At 37.4% G+C, this 11,739-nt stretch overlaps 2 protein-coding genes across 2 annotated transcripts; one reads left to right on the top strand and one right to left on the bottom strand.

The window, feature by feature from the left end:
* The first annotated feature begins 5,729 nt into the window (after positions 1 to 5,729).
* LOC126971813 (uncharacterized) lies at positions 5,730 to 9,245 on the top strand. Its single transcript, XM_050818244.1, has 4 exons — positions 5,730 to 6,169; positions 6,311 to 6,637; positions 7,673 to 7,851; positions 9,097 to 9,245. Exons 1-4 carry the CDS (start codon positions 6,049 to 6,051, stop codon positions 9,145 to 9,147), a joined length of 678 nt encoding a protein of 225 aa, XP_050674201.1. The 5' UTR covers positions 5,730 to 6,048; the 3' UTR covers positions 9,148 to 9,245.
* On the bottom strand, positions 9,182 to 10,598 carry LOC126971809 (39S ribosomal protein L4, mitochondrial). Its single transcript, XM_050818241.1, has 2 exons — positions 9,681 to 10,598; positions 9,182 to 9,523 (listed from the first exon to the last, which is right to left on the bottom strand). The coding sequence occupies exons 1-2, from the start codon at positions 10,310 to 10,312 to the stop codon at positions 9,307 to 9,309; spliced, it is 849 nt and encodes a 282-aa protein (XP_050674198.1). The 5' UTR covers positions 10,313 to 10,598; the 3' UTR covers positions 9,182 to 9,306.
* Between the last annotated feature and the right edge of the window lie 1,141 nt (positions 10,599 to 11,739).

Here is an 11,739-nt window from a genome sequence, read left to right as displayed (position 1 = left end):
AATGCGGTAGAAGACACACAATGAAGCGACGTCTCTACGCAACGCCAAGTGATCCAGCCGTTTACAGAGTACTGGGTCCCCGACAATTCGAGCTGCTCTGCGTTGCACGCGGTCAAATGGATCGAGCTGATACTGGGGTGCGCCAGACCAGAGATGACAGCAATACTCCATGTGAGGCCGGACCTGCGCTTTGTAGAGCGCTAGAATGTGGGCCGGCTTGAAGTATTGCCGTGCTCTATTTATGACGCCCAGTTTCTTCGAAGCCAGTTTGGCTTTGCCCTCCAGATGGCCACGGAATTGGCAATTGCTCGAGATTTCGAGACCCAATATTCCGATACTAGGCGAGGCTTTAGGGGGAGTGTTCTCGAAGAGCGGTGATACGGCAAATGGGGTTTTTTTAGTGGTAAACGCGCAAACTTGAGTCTTTTGGGGGTTAAATTGGACAAGGTTCAACTTACCCCATTCCGCGACCTTCTCGAGAGAGGACTCGATAGAAGACACAAGTTTCTCCCGGCACTGGTCGACGTTTTCCCGAGAGAGACCTGCATGGCCCGTGTATAAGGCATCACCAGTGCTGTCGTCTGCATAGCAATGCATGTTGGCGGTGTCCAACATATCATTGATATGCAGAAGAAACAGCGTGGGAGATAGCACACAGCCTTGGGGCACTCCAGCGTTCACGGGCTTGGGATTCGAGCAATAACCGTCGATAACGACCTGTATGCTGCGCCCAGTGAGGAAGCTGGAGGTCCACTTGCATAAGCTCTCGGGAAACCCAAATGGTGGAAGTTTTGCGAGGAGCGCCTTGTGCCATACACGATCAAAGGCCTTCGCTATATCCAGACCAACTGCCAGGCCTTCCCCCTTGGTTTCAATAGCCGCCGCCCACCTATGTGTTAGGTATACCAGAAGATCGCCAGTCGACCGACCATGGCGAAAGCCGTACTGCCGGTCGTTGATCAACTGGTGACCCTCAAGGTATACCAAGAGCTGGCGGTTAATTATGCTCTCCATGATTTTGGAGAGTAGGGAAGTAATAGCAATAGGCCTGTAGTTTGCCGAATCCGAACTGTCTCCTTTTTTGGGATCGGATGGACAAGGGCTGACTTCCATGAATCAGGGACTACGCCTTTTGAATAAGAGTGCCGGAATAAACGCGTTAGCACCGGCGTCAACTCAGGGGCACACGTTCTAAGCACGATTGGAGAAATGCCATCCGGCCCGCTCGACTTCCTGACGTCCAACGAAAACAGAGCTCGCCTAACAGTTTTCTGTCGGAACTGTACTTCAGGCATGGAGCTCTGACACCGCGGGATGGTCGGCGGTGTTTTTCCGTTGTCGTCAAGAGTCGAGTTGGAGGCAAAAAGAGTGCACAGGAGATCGGCTTTCTCTTTTGCAGTATGGGCCAGGGTGTCATTCCACATGTGCAACGGCGGCATGGACGGCTGGTTGAAGTTACCAAGAGCAGCTTTCGACAACGACCAGAACTTGCGTGTTCCGGTCGGGTAACTGGAAAGCTGCTCGCCAATTTTGACGACGTGCTTCGATTTCGAACGGGCGATTTGCCGCTTGAAAAATCTGGAGGCACGGTTATATTTCCTCTTCAGAACTTTGCAGTTCGGATCCTTTGAGCCCAGCGCCGCAACCCAAGTTCGATACGCCTGTTTTTTGCAGTCACATGCTGCTTTAACTGACGCATCGAACCAGGGCTGTGATCTGCCACCGATCGGTACTACAGAGCTTGGTATAAAAATATCCATGCCCTGCAGCATCACATCGGCTACTGCAACGGCGCAGGCACTAGGATCATCCGAAGGGAAACAAACCCTGCCCCAAGGGTAGGATGCAAAAAAGGAACGCATCCTATCCCAATCTGCTGACTTGTAGTGCCAAACGCGGCGGGTCGCTGGTGGTCTGCGACGTTGGCGTCGGATAGGCACTACACTCCTGACCACGCAATGGTCGGACGTTCCGAGAGGGGCGTCGACAGAGACCTGGTAACCATCGGGATGTGTAGTCAGCAGAAGATCTAATAAGGACGGCATGTGGCTATCCACATCCGGGAGCCGCGTCGGCGACTCAACCAATTGGGACAGACCATACGCCAATGCAAAATTATGCACAGATCGCCCTGCGTAGTCTGTGGTACGTGATCCAAGCCATACGGCATTGTGCCCGTTGAAATCACCCAAGACTACGATTTCAGCGGAGGGGATCTGAGCAAGCACGTCATCAAATGCCGCTAGAACGCAGCCCATGAGGTGATCTGTTTCTGCGCTACCACTATGGGACCTGTAGACACACGCATAGATGCGGACGCGGTCCTCTAAATCTACGCGGAGCCAAAGAGTAGACAGGCCCCTACCCTCAAAATTGCCGAGACGGCGACAGCAGATATCCTCCCTAAAGTACACACATACCCCGGCATGAGGCATGAAATTATCCTCAATTTTGTACCCGGGGTACGTTAAATATGACGTATCTCCGTAAGGAAACACAAGGCCGGCTGCGCCATCTCAAGGTGGTGGTGGACGGCGTTTAAGTTGGAGTGCATTCCCCGGATGTTACAAAAGTCCACATTAAGCGTGGAAAGGGGTGCCGTGGTGTTGCTGCCCTGTTTGTCCTGTGACATACGCGGTACTGTGCCCTCCCCAGAATACGAGGGGCAGCCCGAGCGCGAATGCTCGGGGAGGGATTCACCGGCTCTACAAGAGCCGGTACCCTCCTGGGGTAATTAAAAATCTAGAATCCATTTCCCATGTTCAATTAATTATAAGTGGCATGTTCATGGGATGATAGACCATCTGCGTTATTTGCTTTTGCGCATGATAATAAAACGGTAAATGTCGTCTATCACAAGGTGCTTCACTGAAGAGTGCAACCCAAGCATCAAAATACACAGCCAATAAAGAATCATTAACGAACTTGATTTTTTTTTTCCTTATATTTATTATCCTATTAAAATATTTAAATTAATTAAATCCAAAATCTGCACATTTATTGCCTCTAAGGCGGAACAATGTTCGCAGGGTCAGCTAGTATATAACCGTCAGATTTCTTAGTAACAATAATTATTTGATTTAATGAGTGAAAATTTTGAAATGTGCGAATGGTATTAATGAATTATAGATAGAATACAAAATAAAAATAATAATCAGTCAAATAAAATTGTGAAATGCTAGGAAAATGTAACTCTTTCATCAATAAATAAGAAAAAAAGAGAAAATCAAGAACTTGACCTGTAAAAAGTGTAAGTGTTTATTTTCTGGTGAATAATAATATCAAAATATAACATTATATCATTATTTGTAAAATATATTAAATCTCTAAAATTAAATATGATAAAATAATATTAATTATATTAAAAAAGGTCTTTTTTTATTTTAGGTAGAGAAAATGCCAACTTTGCACAAAAGATGAAGTTATATCGTCATCGATTCCAAAAAGAAAATTGCTCTAACAATGAGTGCTAAGTAACGAACAAGTCATGGCTTTAATTAATTTAAATTTAATATAATATATTTATGTAGGTATCTGTTATCTTAAAGTTAATTATTATTAAGTTTTACATCAATCGCGCGTAAAGATTACACGCACACACCCTTTTTTATTTATTACAAAGTAGTCATAAATTAACAAATACACTTGGATATTTTCAGAAAATATTACTCAGTAATTTGATACAATTTTTAATTATGATGGTTAAAAATTATTTCAATTGACTTTTTTCTGCCGGAAGTACTAAAGTTACTTCCGTCAGAAAAATATTCTGAGTTGAAAAATTATCGTATTTTTTTTCTCAGCTACGAGTCCCATCTACACAATTCCACTTGAAGATCAAAAGAGTGTTAATGCCGAGTGGTATTCTACCATTTGTTTACCCACGGTATTAAAGATAGACGCGAAACACCACCACAAAGCCGCGTACTCCTACATCATTAACAGAACTAAGTCATTTTTAGCTTCCAAAAAAGTACAACTCGTTACCCATCCTGCACATAGCCCCGGCCTAGCACCCCGTGATTTCTGTATTTCCCCAAATTCAAAGATTTGATGAGAGGTTTCACTTTTACCAATTGCGAAGAGGCAGTAATAGCGTTCAATCAGCATGTAGAAAACATGCCGTCAGGTCTGTGGTCCTCCTGGTTTGAGTGTCATGTGACATGTCATTCATTCAAAATAAAAGTTACTGTTAACAATTTTTGTTACGAACTTTATTCGTGTATTATTCAGGGTAATGTGCTTAATAATTTATAGCATAAATGCGTAAGACTTTCTAAGCTACACCATGTAATAAAAAAATTGTGTAAAATATGTGGTTTAAAATCTGGCTGGTCAGATGGGAGTAAGAGAATTTTCATGACTAAATTCTTTTTGGATAAAGAAAGGTAAGTTTATGAACAAATAATAAGCTAATAAAGAATGCTTAATGTGAATAAAAGTGATAGAGTATTGATTTAATTCACCTAGCGTTAAAATTATAATATTATAATCTATCTGTAGTGTTTGACACTTTTTTATCGATTGTTGATATTTTATTTTAAATTATTATTAAATTTATTTTCTTTTATTTCATTTTTATGGTATCTATATTTTTGGTTAATAAGTTTATTGATCTTAAAATAGCTTATAAGTTTAATCTTTAAAATCATTTTTATTATGTTATGTTGTGGTTATGATTTGCAAAAAAATTGTGTTGTGATTATGATTTGTAAAGCCTAAAAATTAGGGTTAAGTAACTTCTGTTAATATGTATTCTGTTATAATTTTAGATTCAGGACCCACGCCTATGACTTTATTGCAACATCAGAAAAACGAATACCAAAGACTGTCTAAACCGAAACTACAACGCAAAACAAAACTTAATCGTTTTTTTCTTTGAGATAACTAAAACGTATCCCTTAGTTTTAACTAGTTAGACTTTTCTTAGGTCCATCTTAAAATTAACAAAAGAGAACCTTAAAAGTAGACATTATTTGTATTAATAATATTAATTAATAATAATAAATAAATATATATATATATTAGTTAATTATCGATAAAAATTATGGATTGATTCCAACCCTATATATTTATTATATTGGCAGCTCTGATATTACGTCATTAGTTGATTATGTTGGTATAAAGATTTAGTACAATACAATCGACATTTCTCATTATTTTGTATGGCACTCCCGTCTCTTGAACGTAGTGTTTAAGGTTTCTTTGGTTGCTACTATTTTTAACTTATGTCAAATGGCTGCACGCTTCTAAACTAAATTTAAATTTTTACTTAGGCTAGGCAGTCCCGCCTCTTATTACTTAGTATTTAAGCGCTTATTACACTTCACTTAATTTAGTTGTCTGAATTCAGTCCTTACTGTTTTAGACAAGTATAGTCGCATTCAGCAAGCTAGCTTCCTAAATTCAGAAATAAGGGTGGTTTCTGACTGACTGAATCATTTAGAAACCTAATTAGAAACGCATTTAGGAAGGTGTAATCGCATTAAGTTACTGATTTTTATTTTGTGTTCCCGAATAATAGAAATAGCCAAAGAAGTTTTAGGGATATTTTTGTCAGCAGGGGTTGCGATATTAAAGAACTGAATTTTAAATCTTGCTGCTGTTTAGGACAGTGTGATTAGAAGCTTCAAATTTGTAAGTTGCTTCTGAATTTAGACGACTAAATTCAGTGAAGTGTAATAAGCGCTTTACATCCTCTTTGTCAACTACTCTGTAGTCCGTACAACTTACTCTGTACGTTCTGTGCTCTGTACATATCTAACTGTATTTTTGAAATTGCAACTTTAAAGTTGTGGATAGAAAATTATAGATAATGTTGCATTGTCCCTTGGTAGTTTCATAATTAATTGGCTCGTTTAGTTTTCCGAACACTGAATTTACCATAATATTACATGAATAAGAAAATCGACAAAAAATTATTGTCCAATTACTTATAAAAAATTAAAACTACATATTATGTCAACAGAAATTTCAAATCTATATCAATTATACACAACATTAAATTGAAGATATAATTTGCATTTTGCACAACTCTTGTTATGAGTTATGGATAACAAGGATTACAGTGATATAACATCTCATTTAGACGCGAGAGAAGTTTTAAGGTATCTGAATCACTTAGGTATCCATAATATCAGTGGTGAAGTTCTTAAATATTTTATCACAGGTTTGTCAAATTCTAGTATTATTTTACCTATATAGTTAAGAGACTGAATATGTAAAATTCGTCTAGTGCTGTATTAACTACTACTAATTAAGTTATTTTCTTCATATTACTGAATAATCTTATCTGACTACCACTTTTTAGACCTGAAAAAGCTTATAAAATATGATTTACAACAGAGAAAGTCTAATGAACAATTATTAGAGGAAGGCTTTGAACGATTGCACAGTGCAAGTACATTTTCATCTCGAAGCAGATCAAAAGTGTATGATGGAGAGAAGTTGTGTTGTAATAAAGAATGTGAAATAGCAAGAAGACCCCTTGGTGTAAGAAATATTCAATCAGCACCAAATATAGTGCAGCCGAAGTTAGAGAAACCTCAACGGAGGGCATGTTCATGTGTCAGAATTGAAAAAAAAACAGATTCACAAAAGGACTGTTCAAAAACAACGACTACTATAAGCAATAATTGTAAGAATCTTATCCGTTTTTATAGTAAATGTTTCATATATTTTAAAATTTGTTGGAACATATTTTGTGTTGGCAATATTGATTCATGTATTCTTTGTGGAAGAGAAAAAACCTTCTTTTATGGAAAAGGAGGACAAATTAGTTAACGGGTCACCTGGTGTCAAGTGATCACCGCCACTCACACTCTTGCAACACTATAGGGATCACATGAGCATTGCCAGCCTTAATCCTCATGTATAGGTCCTCTGATGATAAGCTATTACTACCACCCACAGTCTATTGCAACTATAGGAATCACTGGAATGAAGGCAGCTTTGCTTAGAAATTAGTAGGTATTTTTAACATGTAACATGGTCATACTGTACCTATTATCTTAGAGATTGTATATTTTTCCCTGAACATTCCTTATTTGAGACAATATTTCTTATGTGCCACACAAAAACTCCACAAATAAATGTTTGTTAACAAAAATAAATCTTTAGTCCTCGAGTACGTGAGTGAAGCCGCAGTACATTGCTAGTCTTATTATTATATAGTAGCAAGTAGAAAATTTAGATTGCCTTATATGTAATGTCATCTAGATGATGAATGTTATAGTGGTGCGTTATGTGGTCACATAATTCCGTACCAGAAGTTCTTGTTTACAAATCCAGCCTCAAAGGGCTAGTTAATTTAATGATGTAACCTATAATTTTTTTTTGCTTAAGTAAGGGTAAAATTTAAAAATCAATTAAGAAAACCTAGTAAAAAGAAAGCCAAAACAGATAGTTAAAAACTATGAAAATGCCCTGTCTGCTGGTTTTTAACCTCATGTGTTTTAGATACATAAAAACTTTTGTATAACTTACTGGAGATGGTAGGAAATCTATTAATTCAAGTGTCTATAAATATTCAACTTTGGTATTACTTACCAACACAATCTCTACTGATATCATTAGGTCTATAGATTTTGTCAGTAGCATTTTAGCTCCACATATACATAAACTGCTTAAGAAGCTATATATACATGCATTTATAAATCATAACAATTTGTAGTAATTAAAGTCCCCAAGCAACAACCAAAGAAGAAATGTGACCCAGTATCATTATATCATTACTACTCATCACTGTGGGAGAAGTACAAGCCACATGTTCCTGGGGAAAATGATTGGGCGGATATAAGATGGAGGATCCGACAAAAGATGGTTAACATTGACTCACAGACTTCAAATAAGGTCAGTTTCACAATGTTATGCATGTTGGAATTGCATTGAAGTCTGGTATGGTTGTCTACCATCAGCAAAAAAAGTACATTGAGAGCTGGTAATGAGAATAATCAAAAGATTTTCATCAAAGTCTGCTAAATACATATTCAAAATAGAATTTTAAATCACTTGACACTTTGAATGCCTTTATCAATACTATGTATACTTTATGTAAATACATGTATGTAGCCCCTGTCTCTAATAACATTTGTGACAAAATATAATCTTAATATAATTTAACAGAACACCAAACCCTTGAATTTTGGATGTCGGTATGCCCTGTATGTTACGATAATTGTTATTGGAGGTAGATCATTTGATTGGCTAATGAATGCATAATGATGGCGAGTTTTATTTGTATCTAAGAGACATGTAAAAATAATCATTCCATTTCCAATCAAATCAAGTCCACTTTATTCATGTAGGTCACAGAAATGACACTTATCAATGTCAAAAATTTTTTTTTCTTATTGAATCTTCTAGTTGAGCTTATGAGAAGAAGTAGCAAGAAACTCATTGCTACTCTTTAGAATGACAAAGAATGTGTCTAATGCAAAGACTCAACCAATCTATTCAAAATGAAAAAAGTTAAAGTGATTTAGAATTTTTTCAAATTTACATTGGTAAGTAAATTTAAAGAAAAAATCTCTAGATATATCAATTTTATAGTAAAGAAACAAAGAAAAATAATTTATTCAATTAGATCAAAATGACACATAATAGTTGAATATAGAAGATTTTCCCACCACTTGGAAAAGTTCAACTTTAATGAGTAGAGTAGCATGAAACTCATTGCCACTCTTTCTAATCTATGTATAAGCTTTCAGCATATTATATTTTACACAGTGATGCACCAAAATTACTCAGGGTTAGGGGTTGACCTTAGAACCTCCCCAGTAGATTTATTTTGCAGAAGATGACCTCATCTAACCCTCCATTTTTGCCTTATGGCCACTGATCCTGAGGTGCATCACAATTTTATTAGGTTCATTGTATTGAGACATTAGATATTAAATCTTGTTAGCGTAGTATTTTCACCAGCAGCTAGTTAGCTAGTTTCTAGCTCACCCTACAAACTAATATACAATAAAGCTTGTTCATTACTGCTTAACGGCAGAAAAAGGTATAGCTGTGGTACCCACCTAGCTGGCCTGCTTAGCAAAGAAGCCTCAACTGGTAAATTAAACTGTTAACTGTGATTGTTTCTATTTCCAGGTCTCATCAGCACAAAACAGGAATAGGATTAAGAAGAAAGACAATAGCTGATATAGATTGTTATGGCAACAATTAATAAACTGAAAACTTCCTAATTGTTTAATATTGTGACTATTTACACTGTAAATAAAATTATATAAAAACTCAAACTTATCATTTCTATGAAGAGGATGTCAATAATTTACCCTCACATAATATCTTATCTTCTTTCTAAACTTGATCTAATTTGAATGCAGCTTGTTGTTTCCTGGTATTAGAGTGGAGATGGCAAAGTATTCTTTCTTCAATCCTCTCAGCTGCAGATTGAGTTAAAACAAGTGTATCATGTTTAAGCATAGAATACACATTTAGCCCATATACTGGCATCACATTAACATGGGGCAGAGCATCTAGAGCTGCTGTTAGATTTCTTGGTGCAATATCAGTACTGAAAGCAAAAACCACAAATTAAAAAAAAATAGTTTATGCGGTTTTATATTAATATAAATTTATAGTAAACAGTCTAATAACTAATTGATTAGGGATTTCTCTTGAACAAATAAAATGAGTTTCTAATTTATATTAATATTCATAAAAAAACTTACTCATCAACAATGAGAACTGAAGGACCCCAATTCCTTTGTTCAATAAGATCTATAATATAATTGGGCTCATCAGATGGTAGGTTCAAATCCCTAACAACATGTAAATCATCTTGGGCTAACTTTGCTGATAATGTAGATGTCAGACCATGTATGCGAAGATGAAATGGAAGCATGAAGAAATGTGATTTCCCTGATCTTGGACCATGAGCAATACCACCACCACGCCACAATGGGGACCGAATTGACCCATGACGAGCACGCCCAAGCCCTTTCTGTGGCCAAGGCTTTCTTCCACCTCCTCTAACTTCAGCTCGTGTTTTAGTGTGCGCCCAAGACACCCATCTAAATTTTCGTTGCCAAATAACGTTTTGATGAATAATATCAATACGAGGTACAGTTGCATACACTGCAGGATGAAGTTCAAACAGGCCAAGCTTCTTTTCTTCAATAGAATCTAAGTTTTCTATCCACACTTCACGCGGTTTTGTATATTGTGGAGGGAATTTCCAATCTTTCTTAGTTATGTCTAATGTATTCGAATTGTATGAAGAAGTTGAAAAACACTTAACTGCAGTCTGAGTTGGTAAAGACAGGTGTATTCTTCTCAGGGCGTTGATTAATAGGGAAGTCATTATAAGAGTTTTGGCTTCTTTTCTAAATACCTATTTAATCTTTATCCCAATTCTTGTAGCAACTAATTGTTCTAACCTTAAACCTCACGGAACTATCAACTAGTTTCCGATAAAAAAATTCCACCGCTTTTTTGTAATGAAGAATCAACATTCAAGTCAAGCCCATCTGCAGCTTATGCGTTTAGAACTTTACGATTTAGTAATTAAGTAATCTGTTATCATTACATATTCATTATTGATAGACAATTCACGATAGTATCGAGAAGAGTTAGGTATTTATATATTTTTGACGTTATTTATGTCAATATTTAGTATTTACCAAAGAGTAATACGCAGTACGCTTATCAGCTGTGATTTACAGTTTCAGACTTAGAATATAGAAATATGTAGCCTCCGCGTGCCCCTTTAAGGTTATTCAATAGTTTTGACCAATGACGTGCTACACATATAAACAATTCCCTCATACAAAATCAAAGCCGAAATGTCGATCATGCTACAAATGACTCAATATTATGCTTTGACTGCCATATCTATACATTTCTGCGTTTACTGCAGTTGTATAAAATGATATTGGTGAATAAGCGTCAATGTAAACATTTTTTTAGTTTAAGCTGCATATTTTGAATTTAGAATCCGATTTAAACAGTGAGATCAGTGGAATAGCAGTTTAGTATTTTTTAAACCGTGACGAATAAGAAGGTTGCTATAAGTTTCACGTTTATCGGTCTGTCCCTATTTTATGATCAAGATATGTTTAACGATTAATGATTTCGGGACAACTACTGAGAAGAAGAGCCGAAAATGACGGGTAATTCTGGAGCACTATCGGAGGAATGCCATCGGGCCCGCTCATTTATGAATGTATAAGGTGAACTTTACTTCCGGCATGTATGACTCGCACCGCAGAATATACGGTTATGACCGATAGGTGCCGAAAAGGATGGATTAAATAGTACTATACCTTGCAGTACCACATCAGCAATAGAGTCAGCAGCGGTATCTGGATCATCCAGCGAAAAACAGATCTGCAAGAAACACGATCTTTGTTCCGACACGGAATCTGTACTTGCTTGGATGAGCTGGTCAGTCTCTGCGTTACTGCCATGGGATATATACAGGCATGCGTAGATTCGCGGATGATCGTCACAGCCAGATAAAATATGTCCTGTCCTTCAAGGATACTCAGGCGTCGAGAACAGGTATCCTCCCTGACGAAAACACACACACCAACCCATGGTATACAGGAATGTTCTAAATTTTACCCTGGGTACGAGAGGTAAGATGTATCAGTCAGAGAAGATATCTGTGTCTTGGTCAAAAACAGCAGGGCCGGCTTCGCCATCTCTAGATGGAAGTGGACGGAATTTAAATTTGAGCCCCCTGATGAGGAGGGTGGTTTGAGCCTCTTGCTCTGCTTGCCCCATCCA

This window comes from Leptidea sinapis, chromosome 24 (assembly GCF_905404315.1).
Source record: "Leptidea sinapis chromosome 24, ilLepSina1.1, whole genome shotgun sequence".
Classification (NCBI taxonomy): domain Eukaryota; kingdom Metazoa; phylum Arthropoda; class Insecta; order Lepidoptera; family Pieridae; genus Leptidea; species Leptidea sinapis.
This window is presented reverse-complemented; position numbering and strand designations above follow the sequence as displayed.

What these genes read in the sequence shown, in the direction of transcription:
- LOC126971813 (XM_050818244.1), top strand. Translation starts at nt 6,049, where the DNA reads ATGGATAACAAGGATTACAGTGATATAACATCTCATTTAGACGCGAGA. An exon ending in GACTACTATAAGCAATAATT is followed by an intron (nt 6,638 to 7,672) that starts GTAAGAATCTTA and finishes AACAATTTGTAG; the next exon opens with TAATTAAAGTCCCCAAGCAA. An exon ending in ACTCACAGACTTCAAATAAG is followed by an intron (nt 7,852 to 9,096) that starts GTCAGTTTCACA and finishes TTCTATTTCCAG; the next exon opens with GTCTCATCAGCACAAAACAG.
- LOC126971809 (XM_050818241.1), bottom strand. Translation starts at nt 10,312, where the DNA reads ATGACTTCCCTATTAATCAACGCCCTGAGAAGAATACACCTGTCTTTA. An exon ending in TCAGTTCTCATTGTTGATGA is followed by an intron (nt 9,524 to 9,680) that starts GTAAGTTTTTTT and finishes TTTTGCTTTCAG; the next exon opens with TACTGATATTGCACCAAGAA.